Below are 19265 nucleotides of genomic sequence, written 5' to 3' on the forward strand. Positions count from 1 at the left end.
ATATGTGCCTCTCTGGGTAGAATGCTCTTTTAAGGGAAACCAGTGAGAAATATTGCCTAGCACTGAAGTCTGTAATCATACCCTTTCCCTCAAGATTGTCATTACCTAACCTACTGGCATGGAAAAAGGTTAATGTTCGTTGACTGCTTAACAAACTTAAAATCTGATTAAGGCAACTATGAATCACATCAACTAAAGTAAGATAATTAGAACTAGGATTGAAATTTGGGATCCATGTAAAAAATTCCACAAAGATTACTTAAACCTCAAATCTTATTTTAAAATTATCTTTAAGCAGAAATAGGAAATCTCTTTGTTCATTCTATTTCAATTCAATTCACTAAATAACTGAAGACATCTACGAGCAACTGAGAGTTGCCTGATCAGTGCAAACATAAACGTTTGCGTAGGGATTAATTTTATTCTCAGTTTAAAATCAGCAGTGTTATATTTTTTTAACTGAAAAAATAGGTTTACTTCATTGGTTCCTCCCATTATAAGGGCTGGTAAAAAAAAAAAAAGACTAATTTAACGTGCTTTCTAACAAAAAACACGGGATTGCAGCACTGCCTGCAAAGATGGGCGCAAGAAGCTCATCCCTTTCTGTTAAGGACTTGTGATTTTTCTGCTCCACCTTGTGGCCATAATGCAACTACTACACGTAAAAGTTAAAGTCTTTTCTCTGAGCTGGTCAGGCCTTCTAAATAGCCGCATTGCGGGAACCCGCCTCTACACAAACGTGTAGAAAATGGTGTCTTGCTTTGTAGCAGGAGATGGGAAACAGACTTGCCCTTTTTCCTACGTCCTCCCCCATTTCCTTCATTCTTTAATTCCTAATCCTCAGGCCCGCCCACTCACGGTGCCCCTAGGGTCGTTGCGCTGTTTGACCTCCGCCTCAACCAGCATCCGGTTGGTCGCGCCCCCTTTCCCGCCCACCGCCCTTCCTCCGGGTCCCCGCCCACCGCCCTTCCTCCGGGTCCCCGCCCGTGCCTCGACCCCCGCAATCCCTGCCGCGAGGGCCCGCCCCCTCCGCCGGCAGCCAATGGCGGCGCGGCCCGCCCCTTCCCGCCCCCTCCCGCCGCGTCCCAAGCTGGTTTGGGCCTGGGCTGCTTGGGCCTGGGCTGTTAGACCCTGAGACGCTTGGCTGTTCTGCTGGGCTTCTGCAAGGAGGCACGCGGCTCGGCCTCGGAAGCCATGGACTCGCAGGAGCTGAAGGTGAGCGGGCAGGAGCTGGCCGTGTGTTGCCGTGGGGGGTGCCGGGGTGGCGAGGGGCCGGGGGGCGTGGGGAGCTCGCGGGCGACCTGGCTAGGCCGTTGTTACCCTGCGGTACCTGCCGCCCCGGCTGGCTAGGTGCTCCCGCCTGGGGTGCGGGCCTGTAACCTACATCACCTGCTCTCCCTCCGCGGGCCCTGCTTTGGAATCTTGAGGTCTGGGCAGCCGTCCCCCGCGCGCTGCTTTCCGAATTGCCGTTAGTGTGCTTTTCCTACCCTGTTGGTCTTGTTTACTTTTACTTTTGTACCCTGTTTGCTCGGAAGGTTTGGTCAACATAGGACACCTAGTGCGTCTCCCGGGTGCAATTTTTAAGAACTTAGAGCAAACTAGTGCCAGCTTCCCCCGTGGGAGGGTAAAAGGAGCACGGAAAGATGATACGATATCAGTTAAAGACATAGGCTTGAAAATGGAGGAGTATTTTAGGGTGATGGTCTTCTCTGTTTATCACGGACGCATCCGTTCAGCAAATATTTAATGACGGTCCATGTAAGAAATAATGATATGAAAACAAAGACATGAGACTTGAAACTAAAAGAAGTTACTTTTTAGGATGATTATCTTCTCCATTCATTAGTTCACTGATTCCCTTGTTCAACACGTATTGATGGAGGGCTCACTGTGTGTCCACTGGAGCTGGAGATAGTGATGAACAGAACGGAACAGTCCCCGCCTTCACAGGGACTGTGAATTTATAATCTAATGTTGGCGAAAACCTTAATTAAATTAATTCAACAAATGTTTATTGAATGCCTCCCATGTGTCTGGCACTATTCTAAGCGTGAAGATAATAAGCCCTGCAGTAATAAAGCTAAGAAAAACCCTCCCAAATCTTTCTACATTTGGGGAGGAGGAGTCAGTCGGTAAACAGGTAAATGCAATGCGTACCATGTTAGCTGGTGGTGAGTGGCTGGAGGACAGTTTGGCAGTGATGGGGGTGCTGGAGTGTCTTTTGCTTTTTTGCCTGAAGTTTTACATTACCTTCCTGTGAATCCTTCCCTCATCCCCTTAAGTATTTTCATCTCCTTAAATTTATCCTTTGTACTGCCACCCAAATGAACTTTTTAATAAAAACACTTTCATGCTAAAAACTGTGATTTAACTCCTCATCACTTAGAGGATCAACTCAATAGGAGGCCCTTCTTGACCCTAACTTTCTTCTAACCTTGTTATCCAGTAATCCCTGTTCTACTTAACGTTCTAGAACAGGAGCCTTAAGTAGAACAGCAAACTCTAAAGGGCCAGGTGGTACATATTCAGGCTTTATGGGCCATAGGGTCTCTGTGGCATCGAATCTGCCATCGTATCATGAAAGCAGCTATAGACAATACTTAAGCATGGCTTTGTTCCAATAAAACTTTACTTGCGGACACTGAAATTTGAATTATTTGAATATAGCTCCCTGTGCTATACGGTAGGAACTTGTTGTTTATCCATTATCTATATAATAGTTTGCATCTGCTAACCCCAAATTCCCAATCCCTCCCTACCCCACCCCCCCTCCCCCTTGGCAACCATCAGTCTCTTCTCTGTGTCTTAGTCTGTTTTTGTGTCATAGATAAGTTCATTTGTGTCATACTTTAGATTCCACGTATAAGTGATATCATACGGTATTTCTCTTTCTTACTTCACTTAGTATGATAATTTCTAGTTGCATCCATATTGATGCAAATGGCATTATTTCGTTCTTTTTTAATGGCCAAATAGTATTCCATTTGTGTGTGTGTGTGTGTGTGTGTGTGTGTGTATGTATACACACACACACACACACCACATCTTCTTTATCCATTCATCTGTGAATAGACATTTAGGTTGTTTACATGTCTTGGCTATTGTAAATAGTGCTGCTGTGAACATTGGGATGCATGTATCTTTTTGAATTTTCTCCGGATATATGCCCGGGAGTGGGATTGCAGGATCATCCGGGATCATACAGGATCATCCAGATATATGCCCAGGAGTGGGATTGCGGGATCATACGGCAACTCTATTTTTAGTTTTTTGAGGAACCTCCATACGGTTTTCCATAATGGCTGCACCAATTTTATTCCCACCGACAGTGTAGGAGGGTTCCCTTTTCTCCACACCCTCTCCAGCATTTGTTATTTGTAGATTTTTTAATGATGGCCATTCTGACCGGTGTGAGGTGATACCTCACTGTAGTTTTGATTTGCGTTTTTCTAATAATTAATGATGTTGAGCATCTTTTCATGTGTCCGTTGGCCCTCTGTATGTCTACTTTGGAGAAGTGTCTATTTAGGTCTTCTGCCCATTTTTTGATTGGGTTTTTGGGCTTTTTTTTTCTTTCTTTCTTTCTTTTTTCCTGAGTTGTTTGAGCTGTTTGTATATTTTGAAAATTAAACCCTTGTCAGTTACATCATTTGCAAATATTTTCTCCCACTCCGTAGGTTTTTTCATTTTGTTTGTGGTTTCCTTTGCTGTACATAAGCTTTTAAGTTTGATTAGGTCCCATTTGTTTATTTTTGCTTTTAATTCTATTACCTTGGGAAACTGATGTAATAAAACATTGGTACGATTTATGTCAGAGAATGTTTTGCCTTATGCTCTCTTCTAGGAGTTTTATGGTGTCATGTCTTAATATTTAAGTCTTTAAGCCATTTTGAGTTTATTTTTGTGTATGGTGTGAGGGTGTGTTCTAACTTCATTGATTTACATGCAGTTGTCCAGCTTTCCCAGCATCACTTGCTGAAGAGACTGTCTTTTCTCTATTATATATTCTACCTCCTTTGTGGAAGATTAATTGACTGTAGGTGTGTGGGTTCAAATAGTCTTTAGATTCTAGTCTCAGTTGAAAATTTTAAGCTTTTCTGGGACAGGAACCATATCTTATTCATCTTCATGTTCACCATACCTAGCCCAGTGCTTGGCACTCGTAGCAGTCAGTAAATGTTTGTTGGATTGAACAACCTAACCTGAACCAAGGCAGTGGAAATAGGTGTGGGGAGTGGGAAGCAGACTAGAACAACAGAAGAAGAACCTACTGACTGGTTAGACTTATGGGGACTGTGCACACAGGAAGAGAGGATTCCTGACACAATGTCTGGCTTGGGTTTTGGGGAAATTGAAATAGGAATCTGGAGCTGCCATGAGAGGTCTTGGCTGGACACGTGTTTTTGTTTTTGTTTTTAATATCAACATTCGGGGTTTGGAGGAACTTTTTTTTTTTTTTTGGAATAGGAGTTTTACAGTATGATATCTCAATTAAAATACAATGACCTATAAATGACTACCAGCATTTTACAAATGAGCAAAACTGAGCGGCTATAAGATGGACTGGAAATTTGAAAACAGGTCTTAAAATCCATGTCCTTTTTATGATACCATGCCACTGCCTTTTAGGAGAGTTATAGGTGCTTAGTGATACTAAACGCTGGACAGAAGTCAAGTAAGATGATATTAAAAGTGTCCTTAGTTGTGGCAAACTAAGAAGTCATTTGCAACCTTAGGGAAAGGGCTCTAAAGGAAAACTGCACTTTCCTGAGGTGTACCGCGGGGGTCTTGGAGTTGGTGTCCAGATCACACTTTGAAGAAACAGTGGCTGAGAAGGGACTGGAGAAGAGTAACCACAGGAGGGAAGCAGAGTAAAAGTTGGAGGATGTTTGCCAGACTGTTCTAGAGAAGCACGTGGACTGTAGCCCTCCAGAAACAATGGACTGTAAAAAAAAAAAAAAAAAAAAAAGCTGTTCAGACACTCATTTTAATCCTGTCAATCAGTGCTTCATCTGTATTTCTTGCTCCTGCTGAACCAGCTGAAGAGTCAGACTAGGGAGGTATGGGATGGCCCGAATTGGTTTGTGGGAGTGAATCAGGTATATCACAGTGATGGTGAATATGGCTTCCCTCTTTGATTAGGTTAGCAACTAAGCCTTAGATGTGATCCTGAGAAAAATGGTGTAAAGCGTAGATCCAATTAATCAGAACTTTGTATCTCCTGATACTAGTTTTCTGCCTCATGTATAAATAATATAATTTTGAAAAAAGCCTAATGATAGTGATTTCCATTAAAAAATAGATCCTTTGTTTTACTGACAGTTATTTGTTGTGGAACTCAGAAAACAAGATAATCTTTGACAATCAATTGCTGAGTTTAATTGGTCATTACTTTGTGATGCTATAAAAACAAAATAGAAGGGTTTTTGTTTTTAAAAGAAATCTGGTCTGGCAGTGGAAGCCTCTTGTCTTTTTTTTTTAATTCCTGCTTTTTGTCTGTTTTCCCATTTTCTAAAACCTTAAGAAAATGTGGGGAAAGGAAAGAGGTGAAAATACCCTGCCTTCAGTATTGTTAGGAAATAGTTTAGGGAAAAAAAGATCGAAATTATTAGAAAACATTGAGTTATTTCAATAATTTTGTGTTCACTGTGTTCTACATTCCTTAAGTGCTAGACTTTAACAGTATTTAAGGAACTTGGAAGAAAAAAATACGTTATCGAAGTTTTAGATTATTCAAGATCTTAGGTTAATATCTGCTTAGAGTATTTCAGAACATCAGAATCTCTTTTAACATTTAGTCTTTATTTCCTCTTAGACTTTGATTAATTACTATTGTCAAGAGAGATATTTCCATCATGTGTTACTTGTTGCCAGTGAGGGAACTAAGAGGTATGGCAGTGATCCCTTCTTCAGGTTTTATTATGCCTATGGTACATTAATGGAAGGTATGTGCTAATTATCCAACATTTCCATAAGTATTAAATTCTTGTTTTGCACAAAGAACAATTTTCACTTTGTAATTTTGATTTTCAGGTAGAACTCAAGAAGCTCTTCGAGAATTTGAGGCTATTAAAAATAAACAAGATGTATCACTTTGTTCTCTAATTGCACTGATATACACTCATAAAATGAGTCCCAGTCCAGGTATAGTATTTAAGTACAATGCTTAGACAGTTTTTTCTACTCAATTCATTTTGATTTTTCTCAATTACCTTAACATTCAGTCTAATCACACTGCATTATGTATTATCTGTAGATACTATTTATGTCATAGTTGTTTTATCTTCCTGACAAGACTAAGTTTATCAAGCATGAGAAATATGGGTCTTCTATCACTTTCATATTCCTTATATCCTATGGCAGAAGTTTCATTAGTATGTAGGGATTGTTTGAATTAATGTAAAGGTGAATAAATATTACTAATGGTTAAACCAAAAAAGGACAGCTCAAAACAGGTATATACATAAATTACTCTGTAGAGGCCAACTTTACAACTTGTTTTGTGCATATATAGCTACGTGCAGTTTCTCTCTTCTATATCTTGAGCTTAAAAACCTTTACATCCCCCAGGGGGACTAGCTCTTTGGAAGATATTCAGTAAATTTTTATCCAGTAGTAGGTTGGGAAATATGATTAGATTATAGAAGGAACTTTATACATAAACCAGCAATTAAAATTGTGTGAACTGTCTTAATACATAGCATATCTTAATGGCTGAGGCAGAACAGTATTGGAATTATAGGTAATAAAAAAGAAATAGTATTGTATTCATCCATATATATCCAGTAACAGCTAATAGCATTGTAAAAATAGATCTTGTTTCAAATAATAAAACAATTACCAAATGCCATAAATTTTTTTAAATATTAGGAAACAGTTTTTTCTTACGCAAAGTATCACTTACATCCTTCACCCACATATACTTGTACAAATAAATAAAAAGTTATTTAAAACACTAATATGTTTAGTTCATAAACAAATCTAACGACTAGATGCTTTCTAAAACTTTTAAGAAAGTGTGGGGAAATGGCATGTACTGTTTATCCATAGGAGTAGGCTGGGAAGACTTTGTGGAAATGGGGACTTGATCTTCTCAGACAGGAGAACTCGATGGGCAGATACGTGAAAATGGTTCAGGATTAGGTTCATCTCTGGATCCCCTTCCTCTATGTTCCAGCAGGAGTGTGTGTAGCTGGAGCAGAGAATTGGTGTAGGAGAGCTGTAGTCAGTAAGCCTTAAAAAAAAAAAAAAAAAGAGAAATTAACAAAATGTTTTCTTCCTAGAATCAAGTTTTTGTTTAATTGGTTACTCCCAAGAGTACTGGTTCTGTTAGAGAATGTGATGTCCAGGATTGTTTAGAGACACCTGAGTAGTCACTCGACTTTCCTCCATAATAATGCTGCTTGCGCTTGAGTTCAGGAGCGGTCCAGATGTCTGTCTGTCTCGCCTAGGAAGAGCCTACATTGTTCTCGTACATTCTTCCTGAATGCTAATGTAAGCCCTGTTTATTAAAGGGCTGTGATGCATTAAGTACTTGAGCTGATATCTGGAAAGAACTAGCTTTATTCAGACTATCACAGCTAGCTGATGCCCCACTAGGGACTTGCCGGAAATCTGGGCAGGAAGGTACAATGCCTGCTCCTGCCCCATAAGTTCTGTTTCTGTATCATGCCTATTTAGTGAGAACTTCTGAAGGTGTTGCAATGGGTGTGCTGTAGGCAGGGCAGAAGGGGTCCCTTGCCAAGCAATCTCTAGCCCTCCAGAGTACAATTTTGTTTCCTCAACTCATAAAGTTGTTCCTTGGTAATTCCACATTTTAATTTAAATTTGTATCGTTAGAGTTAAAAGGAAGAGTACTTACCTTTCCTTGGTAGCCATTTCCAGAAAGGTAGTCTGTTAGAATCTCAGTCCTCAGCTTTGACATTTCTTCTTTCTATTGGCTAGCTGATCCACATTTTGATTCGACCTGGGATTTGGATCTAACTGACATTTGTGTCCCAAGCATTTACATAATAGATTAAATAGAAGTGATTAGAGTTCTAGGCATAGGCCATCTTTTTAAGGGAGCAGTCAAGCAGTCAGTGTTAACTATATAAGTAGTAATTATACCACCTTTCACTGACCTGTGACTTGGCCTGGCTTGGTTATATGTTTTAGAATTGGGTTAGGAAGTAGGGTAATTTGACTCCTAGTTCTGAATTTGCCCCTAATAATTGTCTCATTTTAGAATCATTGCCAACTTTTTCATCTTATTATTAAAAAAATATTTGCATATATAGCCTTTATGTCTTGAGAATGACATGAACTATAGAACTGTAGTGTGGTCACAGTGGTCATTAGCCACAGGTGGCTGTAGAGCACTTGAAATGTATCTCGTTTGAGGACATGAGTTTTAAATTTAATTCTAATTAATTTACTTTAAAATTTAAAACTGATGCTTGACTCAGTTAGAAAAATTATGTTTAGAACAAGTATATGATTCTGCTTTTTCCAAAAGAAATTTTATGAAATCTCACTATAAAGATTTGCTGAAGAAAATTTCACATCTTAATTGAGATGTGCTTTGTGTAAAGAGCATACCAGATTTGAAAGATTTAGTAAGACGAAAAAAAAGAAAAGTATCTCCTTAATAATTTTCAAATCAATTATGTGTTGAAATGATAATTTGGATATATTGGGTTAAATAAAATATATTATTAAAGTGAATTTTACTTGTTTCTACTTCTTTGATGTGGCTACTAGGAAATTTTAAATTACAGTATGTGGCTTGCATTTTATTTTTATTAGTGCTGCTGTAGAGAGAAGAACTATATTCTCTGACCTATTATAAACTCTTAATCTAGAACTTAATTTTCACTTAATGTCTTTTTTTCCTTCTCCCAGATAGAGAAGCTATTCTGGAATCAGATGCCAGAGTGAAGGAGCAGCGTAGAGGAGCTGGACCAAAAGCTTTGTACCATGCAGGCTTATTTTTGTGGCACATTGGTCGTCACGATAAGGCGAGAGAATATGTTGACCGAATGATCAAAATGTCAAATGGTAGTACAGAGGTAGCTGGTTTTCTTATTTTGAAATACTAACATTAAAGGAAGCTTATGTTATTTATATAAAAGCTTTGTTATTACACACTCTATTCTCATTTTATAAATAACAGCCTTATTTTAATATTTTATTATTTTATAAAATTGTGGTTCTCTAAGGTTGTTTTTTTTTAATGTTATTTATTAACTCTTGACAAGAGCCCTCCCTGGTTCCTTCCCTCCCTTCCCTCCTTTTCTTTCTCCTTCCTTCCCTCCCACTCTCCTTATTGAACTGCTCTAGGTACAAGGCACCATTATTTGCACTGTTAACAATAGAAAGATAAAAAATACATAAACTTTACTTTCATGAATGGATCATCTAGCAGTGTTATAGAGCACACACCCAATTAACATTTTGAGAAAATTGACAAATGGAATAAGAGAAGTGTGATTAAAATGTGCAGGAAAATAATAGTTAACATTTATTGCTCATTTACTTTGTGCTAGGCACTATTTTATGTACTCAAGGAGAGATCACATCGATAACTGTTAGGCGAATGAAGAAGAATTTCTTGAAGGAAGTAGCATTTGAGCTAAAACCTGAAAGATAGATACAGTTTCCACAGGCAAAGATTATGGAAAAGGAAAGTAGATACTCCCAAGGTGGGAGATAATAGATAGAAAGGAGAAGAACAAGGAGACGTGTAGGTCTGGGTACAGTGAGAACCTCACACCTGATGGGAATACAGGGTACAGAGAACAAGAGGGTGGAAGAAAAGGTTGGAAAAGTGGGTTGGGACAAATTGAAGGATCTTGATGGCTAGGTACAAATACTTATATCTAATTTGATATGCACTGAGGGTCATTGAAGATTTTTAATCATGTCAGTGATGTTATTAAAGTGCAAATTCAGAAGATGAATTTAGCAAAGGTTTATAGGATGAACTGACTTGGGAAGAAACCAGAATGCAGGCCCCCAAAGATAGTACTTTCTGGCAGAAGGCTTTAAGGGCCTACACTAAAATACTATTCAGTGTATCAAATTCAGGTAGGAATTTGAGAATTATCAAATACCCACAGGAGTTTTCAACCTATTATAAATATTGGGGGGAAAGATATTGAGGTGTCAGGTATCAACGATGTGTCTGAGGTTTTAAGCCTGGACAATTCAGAGACCAGTTAACGTGACTAGAAAATACTTTGGGATGAGAAGGTAATCTTGGAGGGAGGTGATGTGTTTGGTTTTAGACATTCTGTATTTCAGGCTCTGACAGAACAGTGAGATGGAGACAGTAGATGAGCTTCTAGAAAAAGAAGAGAAAAAATTAGAAAAGGTATTGGACTAGAAATAAAGGTTGGGAATCATCCACACAGTTGAAATGATTCAAGAAAGTACAGTGATCTAATGAGTAGAAGTAACATTGTTTAAGTATTCTTACCTGTCTTTTCAGGTGAAATATATGGAAGTAAATATGATCTTAGTTAAAGATTTTTAAGGTTTATTAATTAATCTAGAAATTTTTTGACAGACGAGCAGATTTCATAATTTTTTATTTGGCATTAAAGAGAAAAATAACGTGTGTTCATCTTCCTTCTAATCCTATAAACCTTACAGTCCATTGGCTCACTAACATCTCTGAAGGTAAACATTCATGGCTTCTTCATTTTTTAATTTCTGAGGCCATTTTATCCTTTCATTTGAAGCTCACTGGACTAGTCAAAGAGATTGAGATAGTTGCCAAATTATCTTAATTTTTAATAAATGTGAAGCAAGGCACTTCTTTTTTACCATCTTAGTTCATTTGGTCTGTTTCCCCAAAAAGAGGTAACAAATTCTTATTTATGTATTGAATTACATGTTTAGCAGTTATTAGTAATTTATTAGCAAAGCCCCATGTAAGAATATTGGTTATTTAGTACTAAGGGAATATTTTACAAGCTTCTTAATATTAATATTGACCACAGTAGTAATCTTTTTTTTTTTTTTTGCAGTACACAGGCCTCTCACTGTTGTGGCCTCACCCGTTGCGGAGCACAGGCTCCGGACGCGCAGGCTCAGCGGCCATGGCTCGCGGGCCCAGCCGCTCCGCGGCATGTGGGATCCTCCCGGACCGGGGCACGAACCCATGTCCCCTGCATTGGCAGGCGGACTCCCAACCACTGCACCACCAGGGAAGCCCCACAGTAGTAATCTTAAAGGCTGAAATTCATAATAGTTCCAAAACTGTGGGCTAGAAAGGGTTTGAAAGTGATTTTATTGCAGTTTTATTTTTCATAACATTATTTGATAGACTGATTTTTGTTACTAATTACAAATAAGAATGATGCTTAGTTTAACTTCTTCATCAACATTTCTTTCTTTCATTTCCAAAAAAATGAAAATATTAAAATTATTCATTTTACAGGGACAGGTTTTGAGAGCATGGCTTGATATTACAAGAGGAAAAGAACCTTATACTAAAAAAACACTAAGGTATTTTGAAGAGGGATTACAAGATGGAAATGATATTTTTGCTCTGCTGGGTAAGGTGAGTTGACGTTAGATTAATAAAATGATGTTTTAAAATTTATTTGTAATATATATGAAACCCAACAAAACAAAGTAGCTCAAAAGATAGTTTTTATGTTACTTTTATCAACTCTCAACTTCAGGAGGGACTTGCATTTGTATGGGACGATGAACAGTAAGCTAGAGAAAAGTACTCCCTGCCAAATTCCTGAATCCTGGATCAGTTTTAATTGTTTTTGTTGTTGCTGTTGGTGTTGTGGTGGTTCCTATATTATTATTATTATTATTATTATTTTTTTTTTTTGCGGTACATGGGCCTCTCACTGTTGTGGCCTCTCCTGTTGCGGAGCACAGGCTCCGGACGCGCAGGCTCAGCGGCCATGGCTCACGGGCCCAGCTGCTCCGTGGCATGTGGGATCTTCCCATACTGGGGCACGAACCCGTGTCCCCTGCATCGGCAGGTGGACTCTCAACCACTGCACCACCAGGGAAGCCCTGTTCCTATATTATCTACTCACCAAACATCTATGATGTATCTAATATGTGTGAGGCATCACTCTACATACTAAGGGATACCCTAAGCAAAATAAAACCTCTTGCTTTTACAGAGCTTATGTTCTACTGGTGGAGACAGACAATAAAGAAAGTAAGTGAATTATATGGTATATTAGAAGGTGGTAAGTACAATGGAAAAATAAAGCAAGGAAAGAGGGGGAAGTACAACTGGGGTATGAACTTGCAGTTTTAAATAATGTGGTCAGAGAAAGTGACATTTGAGCAAAGACATTTAGGAGGTGAGGGTTAAAGCCCTGTGGGCACCTGGGGAGAGCATGCATTACAAATAGGGGAGTAGTGAGTTCAAATACCTTAAGCATGTTGAAGGCATTGCTAGGAGGCCTGGAGACTAAAGCAGAATGAGTGAAGGGGAGAAAAGTGAAGGCTAAAGGGAGAGAAGGTGAATGTCAGGGCAGGTGGGCATGGGGGGCAATGAGGAGAGGCTGGCTGATTCTGTAAAGCCTTTGGCTTTTGCTTTGGACCAGATAGATGGGCAGCCAATGAAAAGAGAAATAACATGATCTAACTTACATTGAGAGGGATGACCGAGTGGCAGTGTCATTAGAAATCATTGGTGGGTAGAAATGTTTAATTTGGACTTTTTCTTCAATTCCATGGATGCCGTCTGAATGCCTTAAATTAAAAAAAAGATCATTTTTTATTTCAGCAAAAAGAATTAAATTTATATTAGGAAAACAGTCTATTAAATTAGCAGTAATCTGGTGTGGTGGGATAAAAAAGAAAGAGAGGATTATTGGTGTCTTGGCTATTGCCAATGTCCCTACATTGCTCTTGTCAATTTCCCTGGCTAGTGAGCTTGTTCAGATGTTTGCCACCAGTACAACTAGTATTCATCCTGCTTAGACTCAGGTTTTGCCTAATGGCACTGCTAGAGGTTATGGGAATTTAGCAAATTTTTAAATAAGTTTTTCTTGATCATTTCTGCTCCCCTCTATTACTTAAAGAAAAGCTAGTAGGTAATCTAAGGTAGGGCTATTTCAAGTGTCAATATAAGCAGCTTAGGAAGGATTTACCTTTTTCCTCTAATACTTTAGACTGGTTTAAATTCTTTTTCTGATATAACCCATTCCAATTATGTATTTATTTTTCAGTTCATTCAGCAAGAGGCTTGCATTAGTTGAATTCCAACTAGGAATGATATGAACCAATTATATAGCAAATTTAGTTTCATTTAATATAGTATGTTGCATTCATATGGGAGGTAATGGTCTAAGGAGGTATTAGATGTGGTCTATTTGCATAATTTTGTTATTTTATGTTACCAGCTATTTAAGCAGATTGCAAAGGCATATATATTTTTAAAAATTATCTGCATTAATCTTTTTTGCTATTATTGTCCACTATTGAGAAATTTAAATAATAATTTATTTTGACATAGTGGCACCTTCGGATGGTTCTCATACTTTCCTTTAATTATATGGGAACATAATCTCAAACTGATTTGGGGAATATATTGCAGTTTTACTGTACATCTGTTGAGGCTGGATGTTCATTTTGAACTGAGATATTCTAGGACTAAATTTATTCCTAAAGGAGATTCAGAAACACATTTTAAAAAATCTGACATATGATAAATATGCCTCATCATCTGTTCTTAAAGCACTTACTATATTTATAGATTTATATTTTCTGACTATGAAAGTAATACATGTACATTGTAGAAAAATTTTAGAATACAGTAATATCTGAATTTAAAATAAATATCACCATTGGAGATAACCAGCTAAACTATTATATCGTAAATGACATCTCTTCGTGTCAGTAAATATCGATCTACAAATTAACATAATGAGTTTTAATGGCCACCTAAAATTTTATTAAGTAAATATGCTATCATTTAATCCTAGGTGGCCATTTCCGGTTATTTTAATTTTTTCTATTATAAATAGTTCTGCCATAAATATGCTTCTTTTTGGTCTTATCCATTTATGTCCTTAAGATAATTCATAGAAGTGAAAATATTGAGGTAGTTTTGCACTTTATTTTGCTGATTCTTTAAAATCTTATCTTCTTTAGCCTGAAAGTAATTTTTTTTAAAAGGTACAATATCAAAAAAAAAAAGATACAATATCTATTAGTTTTAAATGCTACTTGCAAATATCCTGGAAATATTTTATTCTAAAAGGTAATTTTTCTGTTATAAGTAGAAACGTTCCTTATGGTGTTTCTAAAAAATTTCAAATTTTTCATCCTGTAGTTATATTTCTCAATTATTTAAAAGTGGATTTTTTTTTTTCTTTTCTTTTGCGGCACGCGGGCCCCTCACTGCTGCAGCCTCTCCCGCTGTGGAGCACAGGCCCCGGATGCACGGGCCCAGCGGCCACGGCCCACGGGCCCAGCCGCTCCGCGGCACGTGGGATCCCCCCGGACCGGGGCACGAACCCGTGTCCCCTGCATCGGCAGGCAGACTCCCAACCACTGCGCCACCAGGGAAGCCCCAAAAGTGGATTTTAAAACAGTCACTTATAATGTAAAATATTTTTATTCTGTGATGTTTTAAAATTTTGTTTGATTAAAACATTTTTTTTTCTGATTATAAAAGTGAAAACTGTTTCTTACAGAAAGGTCAGAAAATACAAATATAAAAAATGTTAAACACTAGAATTCTACCTCTTCCAGGGTAACTGCTGTGAGAAGCTTAGTATATATGATCACAGTTTTGATGTCACTTTTTTCTTTTTTCTCCCTTTAGGCACAGTGCCTTGAGACGTGCCAGAATTATTCAGGTGCTCTGGAGACTGTGAACCAGATAATCATGAACTTTCCAAGTTTCCTTCCTGCTTTTGTAAAGAAAATGAAACTACAACTAGCCTTGCAGGATTGGGACCAGACGGTTGAGACAGCACAGAGGTTAAGTAAAAAAAGATGTCACAAGTATCTTTGGATCTGGTTGTAATTTTGAGAAAAAGGAAAATCTATGTGTATTTTTTTCTATAAGGTTTTTTTAATTTGAATTTTTCAAACAATATAGAATTGAGGAAAACCTTAACGTTGCATTGTTTTTAAAGGCTGAATTTATAGATTTACATAAATATCTGGGTAGCTATTCTAAAGCACTCATATGCAGAAAGACAAATATCCCTGACCTCATGAAGCTTATATAATAAGCAGAACAAGTAAGAAATTATGTAGTATGTTAAAAAGTTATAAGTGCAATGGGGAAAAAATAAAGCCGGAAAGTGAACTAGGGACCTGGGGGAGGGGCTTCAATTTTATGGGTTGGCAGGGAAGGCCTGGGAGAAGATGGCATTTGACAGAGGGAGCCAGCTTGCAGACATCCCAGAGAAGACTGCAGTAAGAAGCAAATGCAAGTGCAGAGACCTTGAGGCAAGAGTACGTGTCATATGGTTAAGGATGGGAAGGAGCAAGATGACTAGGCGGTGACGTCAGAGCACAGGGTCTTGTTGGTCACGGTAAAGATTTTGGGTTTTCTTCTGAAGTGTGAAGGCATTGGAGCGTTCCCTCTCTCCCTTCTTCCCTTCCTGCTTTGTTCCTCTTTCTCCCCAACAACCCCCTCCTCTTTTTGTTCTTGCTAAATAAGTTAAACCAGTATTTTTATCCTACAGGTTTTGAATGATATGAGTTGTATTGATTGTATGCCATATAACTGTGTAGCTTATTGCTTATCCTCAGTATTTCTAATAAATTGGTGATGGATCTAGAGACTTGGTTAGATTCACATTCACTATCTGTTTCTTTGTTTGGCAGTTAATTCATAAGTGCTGATGTGTTCTTCCATCAAAGAGACATAATCTATGCTTGTCTCTCTTTTTTTTGTGGTATTAGCAGCAATTCGAGCTCAATACCTGGGTACTTGGTTTAGGGTTACAGTATGGTTATGTCATTCTTTCTGCATTTCTTAGCTAGAATCCTCCTATAAAGAAAAACTTCCAACCTGCTGATTGGTTATCTAGTGTTATAGATCATGTAAGAAAAGTTGGGGCTTCCCTGGTGGCGCAGTGTTTGAGAGTCTGCCTGCTGATGCAGGGGACACGGGTTTGTGCCGTGGTCTGGGAAGGTCCCACGTGCCACAGAGTGGCTGGGCCCGTGAGCCATGGCCGTTGAGCCTGCACGTCCGGAGCCTGTGCTACGCAACGGGACAGCCCACAACAGTGAGAGGCCCACATACCGCAAAAAAAAAAAAAAAGAAAAAAAAGAAAGAAAAGTTGAATAAATGCTTGAGTCTTTTCCCTTATTTCCAGGTTTCAGAAACAAACAAAAAAGGCCCCTAGCATCCATGCTCCATTGGTGATTGATAGTGGTTTGGGTTTGTTTGTTTATATGACATGGATTAAACTTGAGTGTTTCTAACCCTTTGGGTTATTATAATTGCTCAGATTTAGTTATCTTTGGCCGTTAGTAGCTTCTTCAAGTTAGTTCTTGAGTCTTTTTTGACATGACCCTAGTAGTCTTTGATAGTTTCCTTACTATTTGGTATGGCAAGATATACCAGGGTTATTTTGTGTATTTACTGCCCTGTATAGGTATCAGCCATGGTCCAGGGCAATCTAATTCCTTTTACTGAGAAATAGTATTTGGAGACCACAATTTCGGTATAAGTAACTTTCTGATGTTTATATTTTTCCAGATTTCCTCTCTAGGCACTGCGTGGGGGGGTGTGAGTGGGAGGTATCCACATAATGTATAAATATGTGCATATATCTTGGGGGGCATTTAAAAAATGAAAAATAGACTTGTTATATAGCTTTTAAACTTGATTTTTCTTTAACTTAGTATTTCATGGATATCTTTTTATGTTTATTAACAATGAATAGCATCTATAAAGTGAACATAAATATAGTTTATTTTATCTTTCCCCATTGGTAGGCATGTTTCTAATTTTTTGCTGTTCTAAATATTGCACTGAACACACACACACACACATACACACACACACACACACACACACACACACACCCCTTTATACACATATAGGAGTATTTCTGAAGGATGGTTTCCCAAATGAGGGATTACTAATTTAAAGGGAATTATATTTTTTTAGGGTAAGCTAAGCTCCTATAAAAAGTAGATCCAGGGGGAGCACAGGGAGAAGACCGGGGCTGGCGGCGTGAACACAGCCTGAAGGGGCTAATGCGCCACAGCTAGCCGGGAGGGAGTCCAGGAAAAAGTCTGGATCTGCCGAAGAGGCAAGAGACTTTTTCTTCCCTCTTTGTTTCCTGGTGCCTGAGGAGAGGGGATTAAGAGCACCGCTTAAAGGAGCTCCAGAGACGGGCGCGAGCTGCGGCTGAAAGCGTGGATGCCAGAGAGGGGCGTGGGATGCTGGGGCTGCTGTCACCGCCAAGAGGCCTATGTGCAAGCGCAGGTCACTGTCCACTCCCCCCTTCCGGGGAGCCTGTGCAGCCCGTCACTGCCGGGGTCCCGGGATCCAGGGACGGCTTCCCTGGGAGAATGCACGGCGTGCCTCGGACTGGTGCAACGTCACGCCGGCCTCTGCTGCTGCAGGCTCGCCCCACACTCCGTGCCCCCCCTCTCCCCTGGCCTGAGTGAGCCAGAGTCCCCGAAGTGGCTGCTCCTTTAACCCTGTCCTGTCTGAGCGAAGAACAGACGCCCTCCAGCGACCTACACTGAGGCGGGGCCAAATCCAAAGCTGAGACCCAGGAGCTGTGAGAACAAAGAACAGAAAGGGAAATCTCTCCCAGCAGCCTCAGAAGCAGCGGATTAAAGCTCCACAATCAACTTGATGTACCCTGCATCTGTGGAATACATGAATAGACAACGCATCATCCCAAATTGAGGAGCCAGGAGTCAGTGCTGTGCCTCTGAGGTGGGAGAGCCAACTTCAGGACACTGGTCCACAAGAGACCTCCCAGCTCCACATAATATCAAACGGTGAAAATCTTCCAGAGATCTCCATCTCAACAGCAGCACCCAGCTTCACTCAACGACCAGCAAGCTACAGTGCTGGACACCCTATGCCAAACAACTAGCAAGACAGGAACACAATGCCACCCATTAGCAGAGAGGCTGCCTAAAATCATAAAAAGTCCACAGACACCCCAAAACACACCACCAGACGTGGACCTGCCCACCAGAAAGACAAGATCCAGCCTCATCCACCAGAACACAGGCACTAGTCCCCTCCACCAGGAAGCCTACACAACCCACTGAACCAACCTTAGCCACTGGGGACAGACACCAAACACAACAGGAAGTACGAACCTGCAGCCTACAGAAAGGAGACCCCAAACACAGGAAGATAAGCAAAATGAGAAGACAGAAAAACACACAGCAGGAGAAGGAGCAAGATAAAAACCCACCAGACCTAACAAATGAAGAGGAAATAGGCAATATACCTGAAAAAGAATTCAGAATAATGATAGTAAAGATGATCTAAAATCTTAGAAATAGAATAGACAAAATGCAAGAAACAGTTAACAAGGACCTAGAAGAACTAAAGATGAATCAAGCATCGATTAAAAACACAATAAATGAAATGGAAAATACTCTAGATGGGATCAATAGCAGAATAACTGAGGCAGAAGAACGGTTAAGTGATGTGGAAGATAAAATAGTGGAAATAACTACAGCAGAGCAGAAGAAAGAAAAAAGAATGAAAAGAGCTGTGGAGAGTCTCAGAGACCTCTGGGACAACATTAAACCCACCATCATGCGAATTATAGGGGTTCCAGAAGAAGAAGAGAAAAAGAAAGGGACTGAGAAAATATTTGAAGAGATTATAGTTGAAAAGTTCCCTAATATGGGAAAGGAAATAGTCAGTCAAGTCCAGGAGGCACAGAGAGTCCCATACAGGATAAACCCAAGGAGAAATACGCCAAGACACATATTAATCAAACTGTCAAAAATTAAATACAAAGAAAACATATTAAAAGCAGCAAGGGAAAAACAACAAATAACACACAAGGGAATCCCCATAAGGTTAACAGCTGATCTTTCAGCAGAAATTCTGCAAGCCAGAAGGGACTGGCAGGACATATTTAAATTGATGAAGGAGAAAAATCTGCAACCAAGATTACTCTACCCAGCAAGGATCTCATTCAGATTTGATGGAGAAATTAAAACGTTTACAGATAAGCAAAAGCTGAGAGAGATCAGCACCACCAAACCAGCTTTACAACAAATGCTAAAGGAACTTCGCTAGGCAAGAAACACAACAGAAGGAAAAGACCTACAATAACAAA

At 39.2% G+C, this 19265-nt stretch overlaps 1 protein-coding gene across 1 annotated transcript in view; it reads left to right on the top strand.

Moving 5' to 3' along the window:
* Nucleotides 1–1131: 1131 nt before the first annotated feature.
* Nucleotides 1132–19265, top strand: part of TTC21B (tetratricopeptide repeat domain 21B) — an 88775-nt gene continuing 70641 nt past the window's right edge. Inside the window, exons 1-6 of the mRNA XM_081242215.1 lie at nucleotides 1132–1215; nucleotides 5816–5945; nucleotides 6034–6144; nucleotides 8884–9050; nucleotides 11426–11548; nucleotides 14798–14955. Coding sequence (XP_081098341.1) covers nucleotides 1195–1215; nucleotides 5816–5945; nucleotides 6034–6144; nucleotides 8884–9050; nucleotides 11426–11548; nucleotides 14798–14955 — 710 coding nt within the window. The 5' untranslated portion in view covers nucleotides 1132–1194. The remainder of the gene's footprint in view (nucleotides 1216–5815; nucleotides 5946–6033; nucleotides 6145–8883; nucleotides 9051–11425; nucleotides 11549–14797; nucleotides 14956–19265) is intronic.

The sequence above is a fragment of the Mesoplodon bidens genome (genome assembly GCF_964165515.1).
Source record: "Mesoplodon bidens genome assembly, chromosome: 8".
Lineage (NCBI taxonomy): Eukaryota > Metazoa > Chordata > Mammalia > Artiodactyla > Ziphiidae > Mesoplodon > Mesoplodon bidens.